The 22,791-nt window shown below is 41.2% G+C and overlaps 1 protein-coding gene across 5 annotated transcripts in view; it reads left to right on the plus strand.

Moving 5' to 3' along the window:
- The window catches only part of PHACTR2 (phosphatase and actin regulator 2), a 133,573-nt gene that overhangs the window by 93,364 nt on the left and 17,418 nt on the right, over positions 1-22,791 (plus strand). For 4 of the 5 annotated variants that reach the window (XR_009485824.1, XM_059841880.1, XM_059841883.1 and 1 more), the window contains exons 4-9: positions 539-697; positions 10,557-10,790; positions 14,297-14,846; positions 16,081-16,283; positions 18,794-18,950; positions 21,037-21,092. Coding sequence is in view for 4 of the 5 variants with exons in the window: in XM_059841880.1 (XP_059697863.1) it covers positions 539-697; positions 10,557-10,790; positions 14,297-14,846; positions 16,081-16,283; positions 18,794-18,950; positions 21,037-21,092 (1,359 nt within the window). In the remaining variant the exon portion in view is untranslated. The remainder of the gene's footprint in view (positions 1-538; positions 698-10,556; positions 10,791-14,296; positions 14,847-16,080; positions 16,284-18,793; positions 18,951-21,036; positions 21,093-22,791) is intronic. The other variant, XM_059841882.1, reaches the window with a different exon arrangement.

Here is a 22,791-nt window from a genome sequence, read left to right on the forward strand (position 1 = left end):
ATGTATGATATAGGAAGACTTCACCTTGGTTCTTAAGACTGGATGATGTCTTTGTGGCATATTTTTATGAAGTAAATGGGCACATACATTCTGAGAACTTCTGTCAGAATTCGTGGCTCGTTTACATGCTGGGAGTGCACCACAGTAGTTCTGCAGCTCTGCCCCCCCACTGTCCATTTTTGGAACATGCTGGAACATATTACAGCTTTGTTGTGGTCCATGCACACATTTCTTTGCTGTGTAAGCCAAGCTGCAGGGATAAGAGAGCAGGACACTCATGAACAGACATGAAGAAGGAAACCAGCATGGACTTCCAAGCCTACTACTGCAGAGGTGTCTACCCAAAGAACATGAAAGCCTGTAGAGTTTCTTTACAGAGTTACTTTCCAGAGCAGACCTACAGCCTGATGTTTCAAATTTCAGTAAGTCTTCCTGCTTTTCTTCCACAGAAGCTTGAAAGCAGAGGGACACTGTATGTTGTAAGTGGGTGCTAAGTAAGTAGTTAAACTGGGCAATGACTCTTTAATTTTCATTTCAGATGGTGATGTAACAGTAAATTTTGAAACTTCAAATGGACACACCATAGCCATTGGTGAAGAAACCATACAGGAAGAAAATGTGGTAAAAGCCAGTGGAAATAATGGCACTTTATCAGAGAAAGCATCGGCATCAGAAGGAAAAAAAGAAGATCAGAAAGGTAAATTAATGTATTCTTCACAGATTTTTTTTTGCCTACTTTAAATATTAACATGTTCTTCCACTAGCACCTATACATGCTGTGAATTCTGTCCTGCCACAAGGATGCCAGCAGAACCTGCTGAGAAGATAAGACTTGTGAAACACCAGTATTCCCTCACTGGTAGGCATGCCTTTTCCTGTGCATGTGGCAAGGTAATAAAGAGAAGCATGGTCTGAACATCACAGTGCATGCAGGGAGGTTCAGTTTCTAAATTCACTGGGAGCCTTTCCTTGTAGCCATGGGCAAGCTTTGGTGTCAGGTTTTCCCCTATGAAAGAACACACTGAGTGCATATGCATCACCTTGCAGCATCATTGTAGAAGTGGCTCATGGGTTGAATGTTCAAAAGTGTCTAAGTCACTTGAAAACCATCTATCATTTTGAAAGTAAGTTCAGCAACTCCTTCCAACTGGTTTTCAGGGACTCTTAAACACTTGCAGTCCAGCACTTCCCACACATTCAAGGGGCTGTGTCACTACTGCAAACAGAAACTAGGCCATTTATGGAAAATAAAACCCCGCTTTATAGGGTTTTCTATAGATTAATTGTAGTAAATACTGGTAAATATTTAGCAGTCCCAGTGTCCATCCTAATTTTTGCTACCTTTACTCAGATCTACCTGAGTTTGACTCATACAGGAAATATGATTAGTATGGAATCACAGTATTTGAACCAATTTTATTTTCTTTCTCTGCCTTCTTGAATAATGCACCACTTCTTTCCCCTGTCTAAAACTGTTCTTAACTAGTATTTCATTTATTGGATTTTCCTAGCAGAAAGAGCAAAGATGCAAAAGATCAAGACCTTCATGGCTGGCTGAAGCCATGGAGGCAGGACAGAACAGCCTTTCCAATGTCTTCTGCTAAACTCTACCTAGTGATGAATGATCCTCTGGAGGTTGAGAGGGTCAGTTCAGCTAACAGAAAAATTTGAATTCTTCTCAGAGCTACGTAAATCACTTGACTATTTAAAAAGTGGATAGATGTGCAAGGAGAATCTTATGAGATTTCTAGTACTTCCTGTCTCCCAACAAGGCAGAAATACAAGATTAACCTTTGTCATGACATTTAGATACATCTTTCTTTTGGTGCCAACTAGAACCAGATGTGTATTGGGTCAGGGGAAAAGAGTTATAAAAGCCGTGGAAAACTCCTTTAAAATGGCTCAGTTTAACTTTGGGGTTAGATCAGACCACTTATTATTTTGTGCATCACTAAATACAGCCTTTTGGAACTTTGTCAGGACTTGGAAGTTTTCCTAAGGTACAGTTTATTATTTTAGAAATACACATTTCTAACCATGTTGAAATCCCCTCTAGCTGACTTTGCAGAACATAGAACTCCAGTGGAGCAGGAGAGGTTCAATATCTATTTCAACATCTTATTAGATTCTGCACTCTCTATATATTGTTTTGACCTTATGGGGAGAAATTAAAAATGATTACTGTGCAGGAGTAGACTCAGTACAAAAGAAAGTATAGCTAACAGTTCAGTCCCTCTCAGAAAATTAAGACTATATGGAGGAAGGAGAAGAAAAACAAAAAAATGAGCAAAACTGGTATTCTAGGCTTCACTGAATCTCAATATGATCATCCAGATGATGCAAACCCCTGGAAGTATACTTTCCTCTTGCATCTAAACATGAAGTTCTCCTATGAGTTAACATATTGAGTCCCCTGAAACAAAAGGAGATAGATTATTGCAGAGAACACTCTCCCCACAAAAGGTGTTAAGGATCAATTCCACACATCAGAAAGTATTACACTGTGTAAACCCAGTGCAAGCCACCCCACAGTCATTGGGTTCAGTTATTCTTTATTTATATATACTAAGCAAGAAGGTGAGCCAGCCTGCTGAACTCAGTGGAAGAGTAAGGCCCACAGCATCTCACCTGACAGATTAATCCTGGGTGATTTTTTTATGGCAGATGCAGCAGGTTTGCATTACACTCACACCCACTGGCAGAGCAAGGAATCCACAGCTGCAGAGTGGAGGTTTGCTAATGCTCGCAGAGCATCAAAATCAGAGCCGAGGCAGGAATGCTCAGCTCACTGTCTTCTGCTAAGACCAAAAAATGTTCTGGTGCTTCAGATCACAACCCTCCATCACGAGAACTGAGACTGGTGGATTGAACACTAGCTGACAGTCAGGAGTAATGGCTCCAAGAGGTTCATCTTCAGCGAGGCTAATGTGAGGCTTCTAAAGTCATGAACTCAGGTGTAAATCTTGAAGGAAGATGCGTGCACCTGCCACGTTTGTAAGACTCAAAGACAGGATTCATTCCTGCTGCTTGGTAGCACGGTGTTGTGCTGCATTTCCAACTCCCACTGAATCAAAGTTTGCCAAAAAATGCATCTCAGCCTTGTGAAGTTGTAAGGTTGTAGAATGTGGAATATAGTAGGAGTTAAAACAAGTTAAAGGAGGAAAGTATTTCAGCATGAGTTATGGAAATACAGTGTCCACAGGGCAAACAATAGGCTCAGCAATGCATAGAACAATGAGTAAAGCAGAAGCAAGTGAATAAGACAATCCCTGAATATTGTTCCCGTTGCTCCCAGGCAGTTCCATAAATTGTGTACCCATCTGCTGCCTATCAGCTCACAGGTGCCTTTTATATGTGGTGAAAAATTCTCTTGAGCAATTTAATAGTATAACTGTTACTCTTTGCAGTAATGATGACAGTCATACAAGCAGGGTGTTTAAAAGAAAATTTCTCCTTTATGGCAGGATGATAAGAAACAAGTGACAGTTTAATATAAAGCAGCTAATTGATGGACAAAGCCTTGCTATTGAAAAATCAGGTACATCTTTTTCTGAGATCATTTATTCATGCTGTGCTTGCACTGGGTTGACTTCTGGATTCTATTGTTTTGGCTAAGGAAAGTCACTAGCATCTTTTGCAGAAAATAAGGAGTTAAACTGTAGTTATTTTATCTGTGAGCCTTGCAAGGGATACAGAGGAGCAAGTGGACAGGCAGCAATGTCAAAGAACACCCTGGGTGTCTGGGCAGCAGACTGAAATCTCCCACTGTGCCTGGGCTCCTGAGCCATTGCACTGGGCTGCAGGATCCCAGCAGTGCCCAGAGCTCCACATTCCAGGTGGGGTCTGAGCATTGCAAAGGGGATCCAAGGAAGGGGATCTCTGCATCCTGCCCCCTATAGCAGTGTTGGACAAGATCAAAAGCCACATCAGTAGAATAGGTGTCAAAATTGTCACTGTTTGCCTCCCTGGATATCAGGACCTAGCGTGGTGATGCAGCATGCCTGCTGCACATGGTAAAGCCTCCAGGTACTGTGTCAGAGATGCTTTTCTCCTTTCAACCCTCCCAGGATGTCTCTGGAACAGAGGTGCACAAGAGAACCCCTTATTTATATCTGAATTCAGTTTGTAAACTTCAGTCTCCCTGATTTTTGTCAAAGCAAGATAAATCTTTTAATGATTCTTTCAGATGGTTCCAGATTTCATAGTTAGCTTGGGCTTGAAGAAGTGAAAGGCTCAGTAACCATCAGCAAGATACTGCCTGGAAAAAACAGTAAGAAGTTCTGTTTTGGATACCATCAGTCAGGTGTGTTCGGTGCTGCTTTGATAAATAATTGCATTGCAGAAAGCCAGAGCTCTGTTACAGGTGCTGTGGGTGATATGGGGCACAAGCTTCTGGAATGTTCCTGGGACATTTGCAGAAGATCAATCTTCTCAGGTTTCCTCATGTCTGAAGTAAACGTGGGTAAAGGAAACAGTTTTTAGTCCTGTTTCCAAATGAATTATTGGGCTACATGTGCATATTTTTTCCCTAAGAGGTTAAGTCTCATATGAGAGCTGGAAAAGGTTCCAGGCCTTAGTATGTTGGGTTTACAGGTTCTTTCCTCTATATTTTGTCTGCTCTCCTTAAATCTGCCTTTAAATTTAATCTTCTCTTTTTCAAAGAAAAGAAGGTTGGAGGCACAAACTCTGGTCTTACTACCATGCATAGTTGCTCTCTAATGCTTTAGTTTGTCTACCAAGGAATGTTCCTCAAAGTCTAATTTCCTATGTTCCTTTTCTCAGAGGTCTTTTCTGTATTTCCCCAAAGTAGGACAAAACCTGTTTGAATATAAGGAAGTAACCCTCATCTTCCAGGGTCTCAGACAAGAGCCTGCTTTGTCTCAGAAGATTAAACCTGCAAACCAGTCACTGTGAGAAACTAGGCAGATTTTCATCCCTCTTGTGTCCCTAGCTGGCTTCCTGCACTCCTGAGCTCTGTAGATCATTGATATGAGCAGCAGACATAAAAGGTTGTGGGCTTTTTTGCCTGACTCCCTAAGAATCTCTCATTCCAGCTAAGCTACTTGCTGGGTAAAACCAGTTCTTCTAAGAATAGTATATCTTCGATTCATCACCTGAACTATGTAAATGAGGCTGAAAATCCAAGTATTCTTAAAAGGAAAGCTACTCTAGATAAAGCTGTGTTTGGCCAGAGCCTGTCCACTAAGTCAGCAGGGCTGGCTCATGCTGCTGGAGTGATGAGAGAGGCACAGGCTTTCACCCACAAAAACTGAGTGCCTGAAGAAAGCTCCTGACTTGTAAAGCTGGTTTGTTTGTTTCAGGTTTTTTCTTATATAGGAAACAGATCCTAATATCCTAATGTGGCTCTAGAATTAAGATGGTGTACATTTTTTTTTAGGAGCTACCTATTCAACTATTTGTGTATATCTTTACAGAAAGTATAAGAGAACGTAGAAGCCTACACGCTTTCCATCTTCTAAGATTCCCACAGATCAACTGAATATGTCTTAGGCATTTTTTTTTTAGCAGCTTACTTCTTACACAAAGATTGAGCAGTTAAAAATGTAGAATGATAGTCAGGGGGTTTTTTAAACCTTTTTGATCATGAAACTAATGCAAAATACCTGAATGTGGTTGCTTTAGGTGAGATGTTACACCTGTCCCTTCTCCCCTCTCCTGTTTTCTACCCTCTGTTATAAGGCCTCTTGCACTTGGTGCTGTTGAAATTATGGAGTCAGTAAGATCTAGAAGTCTGCAGATGTGCAGATCTGCTTATCCATCTTCAAGAAAGATGAATTCAAAACTGCAGAGTGAGCTGCAAACAGCATTGTGAGACAGCTGTCCTGGTTCAGTGCAGCAAAACAGAGCCCGAGAGAGCCTGAGTGCATTAGATGAATGTTTCAAGTTGGTAAACAGCCAGGAGAGAGCATGGCTAAAGGACAATGCTGGCACAGGTAGAAAGGAATAAACAGTGGCTTGAAATACAGTTAGAGTGGAAATTAAAGGAAGCTTTCTAACAATTAGAATGGGTATTTTCTTGAACAGAATTTTATTAGCAATAGCAGGAACAAAAATGGAGCTGGTTAAATCTGAAGTTTATGAAAGGATTTGTCTGAGTTGACCACCTGCATCAGCACAATCAATGAGTCCAAAAAAGTGACAAAAGACACCTTGTCTTGTCCCGTGTCCCATGTTCCTGACTGACAGCTTCCTGGAGTTTGATTAATCAAAACACAGCTCTCTGCATAGTCTGAAAAGGAAACTCAGGATCTGCAAAACCCTTACAGAGTTTTATTGTGCAAGGATTCATCCTGCAGAAGACAGCAAACATACATTATTTCCAACTTTCATTTCATATAGTGTTTCTCCAATGTGTTTTGTTCATCCTCCAGGAGGAAGGTGCTTTGCAGCTGATGTAGATCATACACTGGTGCTGCAGCACTGCTGCTTTTCTGTGAGGCAGCTCCATGACACTGCTCGAGCTGTACAAACAAAAATACCAGTGCTGTAGGACAAAATCCTCAGGTAGAAAAGCTCTGGCCTTCTGTTCCTTTAGAAGTTCACAGAAGTAAAGAAAAAAATTCTTATATTTTACAACCTATCCTCTGAAAGTATGCCCAGCATTTTCATAGGTTCATTTGTTCCAGAATTTGCAAAAGGTCCCACTTTTAGCTTGCAAAACAAGTAATCTGATTTTCTAGTGCATGTGACACACTGGCATCTCTCTGAAAGTCTTTCAGATTTGATGAGTCCCCACAAGAGCTGTTGTATACTGAGTACTTTGTAAATCTGACCATCATTTAGGTGTTTACATGAGAACAGAGCTTTTTTAAGAGTCTGGCCCCAATCACAATTTCTGGAAACAAGAAAATCTGGTTTGAAAGTGAGCTTTGTTGAAAATCTGGCATTTGGAAAATTTATTCTAAAAATAAACATATCATCAATCCAAATGCTTAATGAGATATTAACATTTGCTTTCCTGTTGAAGATGTAATTTTTAAACAAGTTGCATTTACAGCAGATATTTCTGTCAAGGCAGCAGTGGATGAAAGATATTCCTATCTGATGTGTTTTGGAGACCTTTTTTTAAAAGGTCAGTTCTTGATGAACAGATGTCTAAATTAAGAAAAACAACAGCAATAAAAGTGTGTTGCAGCTGGTACTGAGGTACCTGGGGGATCGGTTTGAACAAATAGATGGGTCTGAACTGATTCAGATGCCCCCTTGTTTTGGCAAAAGAAAGAGCAGGCCTGAAGACCAAGGGTCCATGTTCAAGCAGAATCATGTTAGGGAGGTACAATTACAACATAATTGTATCTGTAGCCATTTACAGACATCAGACCATCTCTGTCACTGTTCAAGATCAAGCCCCTGATGCAGTTATTAGTTATTTGTAATCCTACAGTGTTACTGTATATACCAGACATTTATTATAGCATCTTACATAGATGCAGAAAACCTCAAGTTTTCCAATGGATTGCAGTAAAAGAAAGGACATGATTAGGCACTGGAAAACAAGAGGACATCAGACCACGATAAAAAGCACAGTAGTGGCAGCCTAGATATTGTCAGCTTTGGCATCACAGCAGAGGGGAGTTTAAGGGAGGACAGTCAGTGAATATTCACAAAGCCTGAGGGTCAGCAGAGGAAAAGCAATGAAAAGCCTCTGCTTCAAACTTGGCTTGTCACTGTCAAAAGCTGATGTAATGGACTGGTCAGGTAGGAACTGGAAATCTGTCTCAAGTAAATGGGAAACTGTACCATGGGCAAAATCAGACTGACAGTGAGATAAAAAAATGAAGCTTACAAAGGTAAAAGCAACAAAGCTGATAAGATGCCAGGAGGAACAATATGGTCAAAGATGATAATCTTCATCACAGATTTCCTCCTGGCTGTGAGTAAGAAGAAGGTTTGCTCTAAGGGGCAGTCAAGACTGGATGAGAGGCGTAACTATCTGAGCAAGTAGGATGCAGCTGTGCAGGAGTCTGCCAGTCTTTGGAATGAGGTACATAACACTATGAAAAGAGCTGTCTTAGACAAAGATAGGGTTCCAGGAATGGCAAGGCGTTTCTGTTAAAATAAATGCTGTATAAACTGCCAGTTTTAATCACAGTTGAAGTCTGCAAGCAAGAACTTTGATGTGAATGAACTGCTACGGTTTTGGTTTTCATTTATAGTTTTTAGTTACTTGTCTACAGAAAAATTGAAAATTATAGGTTGTCACTAGGATGTGTTTATTTGCAACTAAGTAAAGCTTTAGCCTTATATTTTATTTTGTACCTTTTTTCCTGATTCAGAAGATAAGGTTTGATATACATTATTTAATCAGTTATATAGTTTTGTGTAGATTGACTGTATTACTTTAGAATATGGTGAATGCTGTATTACTTTTTCTAGGTTATCATTCTTTTTTTAACATTTTCTCCACTAATGACCTGAAACAAAACTCAGTAATGGTATATAAGTAAACAAGTTTTAAATTCTTTCTTACTAGTAAATAAAATTTTAGCATTCTGGATCTTTAGTTAATACATATAGCAAAGAATTGTTTACACTTATATTATTTCCAATCACCATGTCCTTCAGGATCTTCAAAATACAAAATCATATCTTCTCTTGCTCTGTTTATTACTAATGGACTTCAAATTTTAAAATGTCCTGCTTTTTCAGAATTATATCACCATTTCAACTTTGAATGAAGGTAGGTGGAATTTCACAAGGAGACCCTTTTGCTGTAAAAGGAGGTCAGAATGTAACAAAGAAGGATGTTTCTTTCTCCATCCAAAGTCTTTCTATGGAAAACAAAGAGGTGGTACAAGAATCTGTGCTAGGAAAAAATCTGTTTGAAAGTTGCAAAAGGTTTCTATGAGGTGGTCCTTTCAAAGCTTTAGCAAAAGCATATTAGTTTATAGTAGGCTGGAAATAAAGGAGGAAGACACTGGACAGTTAATTCCTTCAGCTCATGAAGACACATGTGTGCATGTTGCTTATGATAACTGCAGGTGATGCATTAGGTTCACGTTAACAAGCCTAAAGCTAGAAGTTGGAAAGGCTTTGTTTCTGAGAGGAAGAATGTCTTTGTTGTCTAGCACATTATTTGTTTTTTCATCTACTAATCTTAAAGTTAAAATGTGTTGCTTATCTCTTGGGAATCTTTAACATGGGAAAGAAGAGAGATGAGAATGTCCATTTAATGTGTGTGAAGAGTGAGACTCTAATAGGAACATAATGCAAGAAATTAAATGGTTTTCTCTTCAGTGATAGAAGAGACTGTTAAAAGTCTCTTCAGTACTTGCTTTTCTTCTTTCTTCCCCAGTCACAGTTTTCAGTAACATGCAAACAAAGCCTATATGATTCTGATGGAATGCTCTTGCTTCTATAATATCCATTTTCAGGAAGGTTTGGGAAGGCTATCTTGAGACAAAATGGGGATAGAATTGGTTTAACTGAATAGATAAAGATTCCCATCTGGGAAGTTCAGCTCTTCCACCTGGGAGCACCAAGTTTTACATCCATAGTGATTATGTACAGTCATACATGGACTGTAAATGGCTCACCTACATTAACATTACAGCTGGCATTAGGCATGCACTTTTTAACTTAATTTCCTGGTCATCCCCACTTACCCTGCTTTGGTTTGCAGGCTACAAGCAAACCAGAGGGTTTTTTGGGTGAAACTAAGCCAAAAAATGCACTCAGGAACTTGTACTCCCTTCAGCACTAGACATGCAATCTACAGAACTAGCCTGAAAAAAGTCCAAAGTCAAGTCTCCTGAAATGCAGATTGGGGCTATTGAGTCCTCAGTGCTTTCACTCTGCAGAGCAATTCCTATTGCACAGCACACTGGAGATACAGACCAAATTCCTGCTGACTAATGAAATGAAATCTAGACTCTTGAAAGTGCAGTTGTGTGACAGTACCCAAAGAACCTGCAGGAGAGAAAAGCATGCCAAATGATAACCTATCTTATTTAGCTTCATTTGTTTCTGAAGAGTAAAAATACTCTGAGGAAGTTACCCAAAATTAGCTGCTAAGAGCAAACAATATGCAGCTCTGAAGGATTAATTGCTTCAGGGGATAATTAGGAAAATTTCTGCTGCATAGCCATGTGCAAGCCTTTGGCTGGGAGAATGGCCCTGTTCACATTCAGGTTCACGTGAATCTGAGTTTTACAACCTTAAATCTTACGATCTTAGCATGGGTAGGGTTGAAAAGAAGCTGAGGAGACTTGTGAGAGAAGTAAATAGCATTCCCTCATTTAGTTTTAAGCCAGCACTTTAGTTTGGGATACTGAATGTAAAGGCTGATCCTTGGAGGTCTAGAATAGATGAGTCTGAGAGAAGTTCCAGGTAAATATTTTCCGTGAGAAGATCCTGGGTTGAGGTGAAGAGTAACTTTCTTCTGAGGTAATAATTCATTAAGAGGCAGAAGATGAAGTCTCTCCTGATTCCCAAGAGCTCAAGCAGCAGAAGTAGTCACTGTTTTGAGGCTTGCTGTTGGATTTACGTGGTGTATGTCTGTGTCAGTTGGCTTCTGTTCACTTTCTCACCCATAGAGAGCACTGGTCACTGCCCAGAAATTCCGACATCCCATGCTCCACCGCTACCTAAGCCTAAGCCTAAACCTAAAAAAGCTCCGCTACCACCAAAAAATGCCATTGCCGCTTCCACCGCCAGCAGCCATAAGGGTAACGAAGCACCTCATGCTAAAAAAAAGGGAAAGGCTCCTGCTAAGCAGCCTCCTCTCCCGCCGCCCAAGCCAGCAGGTGCCAGTGCAAATCGAGAAGCTGGTGAGTACTGCCCGTGCAGTGCAGCTGCGGTGGGTGCATGTGCATGGGGCTGCTTGGCTGGGCTTCCGGTGACTCCTGCCTTCCCACGGAGCAGGGTCACTGAGGAGCATGCCATGGGTGTTCTAGAGAGCTTCCTGCTGGCCTCTGGTTCTGTTGGCCACAAACACCCCAGACAACACACAGAGCCCCTCTCTGTTGAATGAACCTGTGTACAGCACCGAGCACATCAGAGACAACACTGAATTCCCAGTTCAAGTGTGAAAGCTGGCAAAAAAATGACCCAGTGAAACAGCTCAAGAATAAGCAGGATGGAAGGTGACTTCTGAAACCAAGCACAAGTTACCCCTAACTAAAACTAATTTGGTATTGCTGTAACTTTCTACCAGAATATCAACTATTCCAGTTAATTTGACAATATGACAAGATCACAAAGAAGTTAAGAATAAAACCATGAAGGCATCTTAAAAAACTGTTGAATAGCAGTTGGTTTAGCTGACCAAAAAAAAAAAAAAAAAAGACAACCATTAGAAATGACCAGGCTTCCCTCAGGTGCTGTGATTCTAAGTACATACTGGAAATGGAAAATATCAATCATCAGGCACATAGCACATGTGTTTATCACCACGCTATTGCATCAAAATTCAGCAGTGATGTAAGATTAAAGATTATAGGTGGATGCTCTTAAGGTACTGATTGTGAGTTTGAATGGCTGCAGTGTAGACAATGACCAAAATTAAAACATCCACACAATTTGAACACAAGCAGTATTGTGATGAATGGGCTCCATATATGTACTGGCAAACTTACACAAGCCCTGTGTTTTCATTCTCTGTCTTTCAAAGCCCTCCAGTCCCTCAAGTTTTCTCTGCAAGTATTCCTCTTCACAGCTTGTACATTTTGGCACATTTTGTATTTGAAGCATACAGAAGAGGACTGTTTGAAAACATTGCAAGACTTCTAGAATTACAATAATAACTTTGCCATAAAATATCTATTAACTTGGTATTAGCTGTCCCTTCTACTTTAGATGACTACAAGGATAAACATTTTGAAAATCCAGAATTTGCTGCTTGTATTTCACATGCAGCTGGGAAACTCAGGTCTTCCTAGGTGAAGCAGCCTTGTAACAGCAGACCTTTCAGAAATAAAGCAATCCATCACATAAAGAGCTGTTTATACCAGTAGTTGATAACAAGCTGTCAGGTATCTGACTTTTTAGACTAAAATACATTCAGGTTCCAGATTTGTCTTCTATTAGCCTTGCTGAAATGTCAGCCAGTGCTTGCAGACCATACAGATGTAAAATATATCCATGTATATCCCTTATTCTACTGGTAATTTCTTCCAAATTTAAAAATATGTTGTGTTCATTCAAAGTGGGACAGCACTTAATAAGCAGAGCTGGTTTGAAACAGTGTTAGTACAAGGGGTTTGTCAGATCCCCATGAAAGTGAACACATGATGCAGCCAGTGATCAAGTCCCATGAAGAAGGAGGGTAATATGAGTAATAACTGAGCCATGGCTCTCCTGAGGGCAGCACAGCAAGTTTCCATACTGAAATAGTGGAACTGGGAGAATGGGACTTAAATGTAGGCATGGATGTATGCCAAAAGGCAAACCACAACCGTTAAATTTTTCATTTAATCAGAATTCAAATCTTCTACTGAAAAAGAGGCATGACAGAAAATTGTCAGCCAGCCCAGTCAAAAACAACAGCAAAATTACTTTTGACCCATGTGGACCCGTAGGAGAGTTTTCTGTGGGAGAAATCTTTTAAGTTTCTGTATCTAATTGCAGGTTCTGAGAAGAATGTAAGAATTTTTGCAATGGAAACATGTTTTGACATTTTCCCAGCCACAATTGTGTGGCCATATATTTGTACTATGCTGCAGTTCTTAAGTGCAAGCATGTAAGTGGTTCTGTTGACCTCCAGCCTGCACTGAAGGGGATCAGAACCAGAGCCTTTTCTTTCTACTATCCACCTACTCAGTAAGATTTCTGTTAAATAATATGCAGGTAGGAACCACCATCTATTTCTGCTGTAAATATGAACTTCTGCCGATGCCATTTTTCTGCTTCATTTTGTTTTGCATGTAAATTGAGTGATTTGTACCTGATGTGGGGAGATGAGTGCAGTATCAGTTGGTTCAGGACAGTGCCCTTTACAGTCACCTGGGAGCACAAAGAGGAACAGGGATTTGCCTGAAGTTTCTATAATTTTTTTCAAAAATACCCAAAACTTCACAGCTCTCCAAATGTTTTTAAAGCATAACAACTAGAGAACAGTAAAGTGTCTTTTGAATTAGTTTCCATCTCCTTTGAGAACAGTCTCATTTTGAGAATTGTTTTTATATCATGAACTTATTATGGCCAGTATCTGCACTTTGATTCTCTCCCAGTCTACTGGGGAGTTGTTTTTATTTAAATGCTTATAAGTAAAGTAGGCCATTCAGCAGATTTCTATTACAGCTTTTTGTTTTATTCAGTAAGCTTAGCCAGGAGGCTGCTCTGTAACTTTATAATGCTTTCATTTGTTCTCTGGAACTTAATGAATTTTTAGAGTTATATCAGGAGTATTTGAGTTAGATGCATTTTGATGAACCATTAGATGGTTGTCATTTTTATTGCTTTTTAAATGGAAGTCAGGAGTTTGAAGCTCCCATCTCAGGTGATGACACAGCATGACATTGAGACAGCAATTGGAAATGTGGCTGGAGTGCACATGGAAATGTGGGCTAGCTGAAATCTCCTGTGAGATTCATTATACATCAATGCTTCAGTACGGTGAGCATCACAGGATTAAACAGCCAGCCTGGCCAGCTTGTACAGCTACTGTCAAAACCTTGTTTCACTGCATTTTCAAGACTGCCCGAGTTGGTCACTGGTAAGATGAAGGCCTCCAGTGCCTCCTCCCTTCTGAAGGTCATTTGTGCACAGTGACAGCAGTGGTTTCTGCCCCTCTGCTCTTTGTCATTACGTGGGAGGACACCAGTTGCAAGAACATTCTGAAAGGTAATTGACTGATACTCAAAACCAGTCCTCAGATGTTCCTCAAAAAATATAAGGAAAATCACAAGGTTTTTACAGTGATCAGGCCAACAATTCATGTAGTAGGAAAGGTCAGGCAGTTTTCTCTGCCAGGGAGCTTTTTTCTTTTTAGCTAAGTCACCACACTTTTTTTAGACTAAGTAGTGGACTTCTTAGATGATGTCCAGGCCAGGTGTAACAGGCCAATTCAGAATGCTCAAAACAAACTCCTACCCATTTGTAAGGTTGGTCCTCTCTGCTGTTCTTGGGCAAGTATTCATCATTTCAGTGTCTCCCACACAAAGGTGAACTTGGAACTGCAGCATTTAATCATCTCAAGCATTTACATGAAGTATTGTAGAAGCATCAAGTGTATTTTTTTTTTTTAAGACCAGCACAAGTCAATTCCTGCAGAAAATACAGTGCAGAAATCATGCAATTGCAAAACTGTAAGATGCCTTTTATTTTCTTGTTTTAGCTGGTTCCTCTCATGCAAAAAAACTACCAGTCTCCAAGTCTTCTTCATCACCATCTCCTTCGTCCACATCATCTCATCCCAAAGCCTCTAAGGAGACTTCCAGCAAATCTGGCACATCAGGGACTCCCAGGGGCAAGAAAAAACCCGGGAAACAGTCAGCCCCACGAACAGCACCAGACGGGGCTGCTTCTTCCCCCTCGGGTGCGACAGCCAACAGTTTGGAAGCGAAGGCAGAAAAACCCAAGCCTGAGCAAACTTCTGTAGTAATTTTTGAAATGGAGAACACAGACCAGTCGAGCAAGCTTGTTGTGCCCCCTCCTCCCACCGCTGCCCCTCCTCCACCTCCACTTCCACCTCCTTTTCCTGCTGCAGCTAGTCAGCCTGCTGGCTCCTCAGATGCCCAGGATGTGTCAGACAGCTGTGTGGCAGGGCCTCGCAGCCCTGGCTCAGACACAAAGCCTCTTCTCCCGGCCGAGCGTGGCACGGAGCCGAGCCTGAGCAGTGCAGCCCCAGGCAGCGCTCCAGATGCCAGAGGAGAAGACACGGAAAGGTGAGACAGTATGGCTGTCCTGGGGAGCAGGAGACCACAGCCAAGGAAGCCACATTTGTTTGCACTGTAGGCACGTGGGGATCTCTTCTGCTTCTTCTGCTGACTGGGAACAGTTTGTGTGGCAGCCCAGCACAGTTTGTTCCTTCCCAGTGCCTTCGAGCCTTTCACCTGCAGTACCTCATGTTTCCCCAGAAGGTCAATGCTCATGACCTGTCTCTTACTTCATCGTGTGGCTGGCACTGGGGTCAGCAGTTCAGCTCAAAGCTGGTGACACTTTTATTTATCTCTCATAAAGGCAAACAAGAAATTATGCCGAATTATAAGGGGGTTCTTTTCCGTAGATGTCTTTTTTTTTTCTGTAGATGTCATTAGATATCTCACTGCTAGAGTTCTCGAGCTGAATTTACTTGAAGATTTGAAAATGAGGGTTTTTTCAGGCTTCAGTTAGTAGGTGTTTGGTTTTTTACTGCCTAATAAATTGTCTAAATCTCAGGTATTATAAAAACTGGTCAAGAAAAAAGTCATAATTACATTTGTGAAGCAAAATAGTTGGCAGAAAAATTAAACTGGCTTATTAATTTGTCTTTTCCCTGCCACAAAAATCAACATCTTTTCTATAAATCCAAGAGGGTTTAGTCTAGATGCCAGTAGCCTAGAGACCTTTATTTAAATTCTTGCTGGTACATCTGTTGCCAGCTCTACATTCTAGTGCAGCATCTCCCCCTGCTCTACCCTTCCTTCATGCAAAGATTTTCCCAAGGCAAAGGGCAATCTGTTGTTGATCCCCAAGTTCATTAGTAATGAGCATGAACGTTTTGAACTCAACTGCAATGAGACTGTATCTACAATAAATAGGGTTGGTTAAGATTCCAGAACAGGAAACTTTGCAGTCCCATCTGCTCTCCAACTTGCTCCTCTCACTCCCAGCTTTGTGAACTGTTCTCTCTCAATCCCACCCCACAAAAAAAAAAAAAAAAGCCAATTAAGATTTGTCTTACTGCAGTCTTTACAGCACATCATTTGGGATTGTTTGCATCCTTTTTTCTACCACATATACATAGATACATATACATATCTGCATATGTTAAAAATGTCTTATATATGTATGTTTTTAGAAAGTAATTACTTTGACTAACAGAACTTTTATTTTCATCCTTGTTAATTCAACTGCTTCTCATTGGTGTTTCGTCCTGCTTGCATTGATGTGTCACCCTATCTGCTCATGAATAAACAGCTTGGCTACCAAAGAAGACCAGGAAGGGGAGGCTCCAGATCAAGCATTCTCTGAGCTAGTGGAGGAGGCTTCTGACGCTGCTGCCCCTCCTGAGAGTGAGAGCAGCAGAGAGAGCCATGGCAGTGACTCGGACTCGGACGGGCCAATCCTGTACACAGATGATGACGATGATGATGATGATGATGAGAATGCAAGTACTGAAAGTAAGCATCCTGCCCAGAAAGCTGCAGGCTGCCGTTCACGGATTGTGTTTTGTGAGCATGCGTGACCCATGCCAGGGTGAGGCAGAGAGAGGAATGGCTGCAGGGAATGCTTTTAAGGGATTTAGTATTTTGTCACTACTGAGAAATGAGTGTCCTGCTTCTCCCAGGCAATGATGATCAGAAACCTGCTGGGGCCTGTGCATGGGTGAGAGCATGTCGGGACCCAGGACATTCCTCTGACTGCCCTGGGTGATTCGAGACCCTGGCAAGGGGCTCAGAGACCTTGGCACGGAGTCAAAAACACCTGTGCCTTCAATTTTAGTCCATGGAAAAAATTACCAACTTTGTGTGAAGATTTACAAGCCACAAGAGTTTGAGTAGAATGATATTTGTCACAGGGTGAAAAAGTAGAATTTTGGGGTTTTAGAATGGGGGTTCAAGAAGCAAGATGGAGGAATCTGGGCATGTCCTGTCCTTCTTCTCCTTCTTCTTGTCCTTCATCTTCTGCTGGGATAGTGACACTTTTTGATTGGTTTAGAATAGAGACAGACTGGCTGACATAGGTGATAGGTACTGGAAAATTATTATAAATAAAGTACACGTAGTTCATAGTATAAAAAGTTAACACCACCCCAAGGGCAGAGGCTGTGCCACAACCTAACCTGCTGGACAGATCTCAGCAGGTCAGAGAAAGAATGTATTAGATAAGAAAAAATAAACAACCTAGACAAGCAGAACTGACAAATCTCAACTTCTTCTTCAGTCGCGAGGCTGGGAAAAAAGACTTTCTAATACCTCAGGGGTCATTTCAACCACAGAAACCCGAGAAGAGCAGATCAATCATTGCAGGGAGGAGAGCAGAAGGGGGAGGAACAGGCTCAGGAGGATGTGAGGGTGGGACAAGGTGGAGACCTTAGGGCATCACAAGCCATTCATTTGGCTTGCCCACACCATGAGTTCCTTGTGGGAGTTACAGGTGTGGTGGATGACAGAGGAGGCCCATCAGTCAGCAGCTTCACTGTCTGAAAGTCACTTGTTCCTCTTTGATCAGGATGTTTTAAGCATTGGAGCAACCTTAGCAGGCAGAGCAGATCACAGTAGATTACATCTACGTTTTACGGCTTTGAAATTTCATCTGGGGTCATGACTCTGTCATCACCTTAACTGGGCAGAAGCCCTGCAGTGCTGAAGGGGTTGTCCTGCCCCCATTCTGCCTAATCCCTGCTCCCAGCTGTTTTTTCCTTAGGCTAGAGTTCATGTTTATTTTTGTAGGAGCAGGGAGCAGCTGTTGAGCTGCTGATTTTCAGTAGAATTTTTGGTTCCCTAATCCAGCTCACCTAAAGGCTTCTCCTTTGCTTGGGCAAAGAAGGTGGCAGCAGCAGGCTGTCAGGAGCACGAAGGAAGGCAGCCCTCCCTCTACCTCCTCCGGAGTGGCTTTATGTCAGTATGAAATCATCATCAAGCCATGGTTGAGAGCCTTGCTCACAGCTTATTTTGGAGGAGGTGCTTCACTGTGCTCAGCAAAGAAGGTTTGAACACCAAGGTCCAGTGTACCAAAGTGGCATGAGGCAAAATGAACATGTTTTTTGGTTGGTTTTTTTTCTTAGCCACTGGTGCAGGAGGAGGTGAAGTGCTAGATAGCTCAAGAGGCTAAAGTCTTCTGCAGTTCTTTGTTGGGTTTGAATGCAACCCAAGGTGATAGATACCAAAAGTTCTTGTGTTCACACAGCAGCACAGTGTCTTATGAAAAGTGAGCTGGGAGGCTGTAAGGCCAAACTGCCTGACACAGTGAAAATCTGCCAGTCTAAGGCATATGTAGCCCACCTGGTCAGAATGTCAAGACACAAGGGAAATACTATAAAGGCTGTGAAAAATGCCCTTCCTTCCCCACCTGGCTGAAGCTAATGCTGGCCAAGCTGCAAAGCCCTTGTCCCGACAGTGTCAGTTTTATGGAGAGCAGATTGCTTCAGTGTCTGGGGGGTTCCTGCCTAGGTTACTTTACAGGCACTCAGAGCACTTTTCTAAACTCTATTTTTTGGTTTAGCTTACAAATAACTTAGAGATGGAAAGCACTATAGGAGAACTAAGTGGTAATTGATTGAAAAAAAAGTTGAAAGAATGAGGTAAATGGTGATAGAATGAGACTAAGCCATTTAAGGCTGAAGAAAAAGAGCAGCAGGTTGCTAAATATACTAAGTAGATAAATAAGCCAACTTGTAATGTATTAGACTTCAAAGACATTTTAGTGTAGATTTGTCATTTTTATCCTATCACTTCACAGATGACAAGTGATGTTTATATCAATTTGGCTGGTAGCTTTTCCCTCCAAGCCTTTTAGCTTTTTATTTTCATGAACTGAGCTAAAATTTTTCTTTTGATGTTAATGAAAATTCTTCTCCTGCATGTGGGAACAAGGTTGCTTTGGGGAGGTATTAAAGTTCTTACTCAGAGTTTGTGTCTGTAACCTGAGCATGAATGAACTAAATCTACCCTACTCCTCCTTTCCTCAGGCTCTTTGGCAAGTAAAATTCGTCGTAGGGATACTCTTGCTATCAAACTTGGCAACAGACCATCTAAGAAAGAGTTAGAAGACAAAAACATCTTGCAGCGTACATCCGAAGAGGAGAGGCAGGAAATCAGGCATCAGATTGGAACAAAGCTTGTGAGGTATCAGTCACAGGGTCAATGTGGTTTCACTGGGTGGAGATGGAGGAAGAGAATTGAGAACACTGGGTTCATGTTTTAAATGCAGCCCAATGTGCTCTGCAGGATCTTTGTGGTACAACTGTCTGGAAAATGGTGGGTTTATTTCTCACAAAACTTTAAACTTTCAATAATAGATTTTTTTGTCCTGCAAGAAACAAAATCTGAGAGCCTTTGGGGGTTTAGGTACTTTGGTTAAAAAAGGAAAGAAAAGGAAGAGGGTAAGAATGACTCCACAACAAACAATGTCATGGTTCTCTTTCTTTCCCAGATTTGTTAGCAGAATTTCCACTTGTATACCTATCTCAGGCAGAGCACTAGTTCCTGACCCACAGAGCATGCCTGTGCATGTTTTCCCTTCTGACCCTTCTCCTCTTCCCCTGGCTCTCCAAGTCCTTCATTATCACATGCTGATTCCAGCAAAAGAAGATTAGCTGGTCAGTGTTTAGTGTTTCACTGTACCCAGCGCTGAGGCACATCTTCCTCCAGCTGTTAAACTGCTATGGGATGTCTGTTACTTTCTCCTTCTGGACTTGGGAACATTGCAGAAAAAAATTCACTTGCCTTTTACAAAGGTTTTTCCAAAAAAAACTTTCATGTTTATTTTGGCTTTTGTGGTCTCTGAGAAAAGACTACAACATGCCTGTATTTTGCTAGACCTGTCCCTGTTTCTGTTTGCCTCAGTAATGTTGTCCAGATTTGGAGGATGTCCTGTGTTTTTTGGAGATTCCCAGATATGGGGTAGTCCAGTTGGTACTGCTCCGGTACAGAGTACACAGCCCTGCATCAACACCCAGAAGATGAGCTGAGTTGCTCTGTGATCTGGGTGTCTGGCCAAGGCAGCTATTTCATTACTGAACTGCAAGAGTGATACATCTACTGTGCAGAGCCCAAGGGTCATTTTCCTTCTGCCAATAAAGAGGGGTGGTTGTTATCATTGCTTTCCTGAACAGCTCCCAGCTCTGGTGATCACATCCTGCTTGTCAGTCCTCCCTTGGGGAGAAGCTGCAGAAGCTGCTTTGGGGTTCTGCTGGAGACCTGAAAGGCAATGCACACAGCTGTGCTTTGGTGGCAGGAGACAAGATCTGTGTACACCAGGGCTGTGCTCATACCCAAAATCACATCCAAGTTTGATGCCAGTTTCTTAAAAATTCCTGGGCTGGCGGTCAGCCCCTGGCAGCATCAGGGTCTGTGGAAAATCTGTTCCCACAGCTCAGTCAGGGTTGAGTCAGGTCCCCACCTGGGACTTCCTACAGCTGGGATTGGTCACCTGTGGTAAACCTGCCAGTCCTCTGGGACAAATCTCTAAGTCCAAGAGTGATTTGAATTGGATGAGTGTGATGAGGCTAAAGACAGCCTGTAGTGAACTGTGTGAGTGTAGATGAACAGACACCTATCTTGAACACACCTGCAAAATAAGTTTTACTGCTGAAAATTTTCTTGCTCCTTTCCTCAAGGGAACAAGTGGACTTGTTTAGTAAACACAGAGACAACATCAACCATGTACAAATCAGAAAATTATTATCTCAGTTTGGGGGTTTTGTAATGGCAGTTGTTATATTTAGGTAACTAAATAAAATTAGGTTTCAGGTAAAGCTCACAATTGTATTGTACATACAAATTAATGAGGAATTAACAGCTTATGGATTTTGTTGGTTTTGGTTTTTTAAAAACCTTTAGTAAGACTTCAAAAAATCAAAAATATCAAAATTCATTCAAAATACCTGAGAATAATCTAACAATTGCACAACTGATTGTAATGATGGTACTTGGGAACAAAGAAATTACATGGATTTATTAATAAAATTATACCTGTGAGGACTTTAAATTTTCTGCTACAAATTCTGTAATATTATTCAAGTATCAGTTATTCGTGTGTTCAAATGGCAACACTACATCTTTTAAAACAAATGGCCACTCTGGTTACATGAGCAGTTATTGTAACTGCCTGGAAATTACTTCCAGAAATTACATTTTTTAAGCAGTATTACAAATCCTAATGTGTCATTTAGGTCTGGTTTTAAATCAGTCACTTACTTTGTTCTCACAGGAGACTTAGCCAGAGGCCCACAACTGAAGAGCTGGAGCAAAGAAATATCCTGAAGCGTAAGTATTTCATTCAAGTTTCATACAGTGTTTGCTTAGAAAGGGAGCATGTGTTGGATTCATATAGAAGCCCATCATTGTTGCTCCAGTATTAGAACCATAACTAGAGAGAAATGATGTTCTAGAAAATAACGTGTCAACACTTGATTTATACACTCACCTGTAATTGTAGCTTTGAAAATTCCATTTATTGAATATGCCAAATTTTACTTGTCCCAATCTCACTTCTTGAAGCTGGTCCCAAAGACCAGGAATGACTTGGATACCCTTTATAAATAGTTCTAGGCCGGTTAACCTTCCACCTGATTTTTATGAGGAGGAGGAGAAGAAAGGAATATCAGTTGGAGGTGCAGGTGGGATGGAAGGGCAGAGGTTGGAAGGAAGAGTAGAAAGAGGAAAGGCAAAGTGCTCAGCAGAAAGTCAATAGGTATATACCAATTATTTCAGCATGCTGGCCTTCATATTCACTTCTGACATAAATGTCTTCTATACTGAAACATGCATGAGATTCTCACTGAATATCTTCCCATTGATTAAATCCTTCCTCATATCCCTGCTGAAAAAACGTCTGTAATTCAAATAGTCGAGGGTGGAGGAAGTACATTAGATGTTTACCCTTTATGCCTATTCTGCCATTTATGTTGCTTCTGTTTTTTGGCTGGCAAACTCTTCAGAACAAGCATTGTTTTGTCTTCCTTTATGAATCTTTCCATAAGAAAGATGTTACCTAAACACACAGTGCAACAGGTGCCATGCCCAGCTCCACCTAGTCCTGTGTTCATCTGGCAGAGGTGGCAAGTACTTGATGGTTAAGTTGAAGAAATAAATGAAGAAAATACACTTCATAGCAATAAATCAAAAATCACACAAATAGCAAACAAAAAAACTCTTAAGGCATGAGAATTTCTCACACCTGAACAAAGAGTTGGTATGATGCTGTTATGTTATTTCCAGCAATTGTTCAGTAAAGCTGGAGCTCATCTGTGCAATCCTGGTGTCAGCCCTGACGTGTAGCATGCTAATGGGAAGGGAAGAAAAGAAAATGGGATGTTTACCTGACAGCATCCATGGACTGATGACTCTGTCACTTGCTCAGGCTAGCAAATCAGGGAGAGGGCAATTATTGGCTTTCAGGCAAACCATCCTGATAACAAAATGCTAATAAAATCTTACTGCTGTTGTTTGAGCTCTCAAATGCCAAGTAGTGCCATATCTTACTGAAAAGGGAAGCTACAGTTCATACTTGCACAGGAGAGGGATCAGGGGACTCCTGTCCGGCACATAAAGTGAATAGACTTTCTAAAACTGTAATTTCCAAACCTCTAAATTTCATAGATAAATAAAAATAAAATTGGAAATAAGAACATTTTTTTTTATATATGACAAACTGCTTATGCTGGACTGTGTGAGAAGGGTAAATCCAAAGCATCTTTGGTGGGCTAGAATACGGCCACTGAGCTGGGAGCACCAGCTGGGCTCCCTTATTGCCCTTTCTCACTTATCTCGAGGTGACCAACCCAGCAGCAAACTTGTGATGTATTTAGTATCCCCTTTTGCCAGTGTTTATTCCATTCACTGCTTTTGCAATAAGTAGCTCAAGACTGGAAAGCAGTTAATAGATTTCCTCTCCTGTTTCAGCTTGTTTACTTTAAGCTTTTGGCAGCACACCAGGCTTTGCACTCAGTGCCTCCTGCCATCC

This window comes from Haemorhous mexicanus, chromosome 3 (assembly GCF_027477595.1).
Source record: "Haemorhous mexicanus isolate bHaeMex1 chromosome 3, bHaeMex1.pri, whole genome shotgun sequence".
Taxonomy (NCBI): Eukaryota; Metazoa; Chordata; class Aves; order Passeriformes; family Fringillidae; genus Haemorhous; species Haemorhous mexicanus.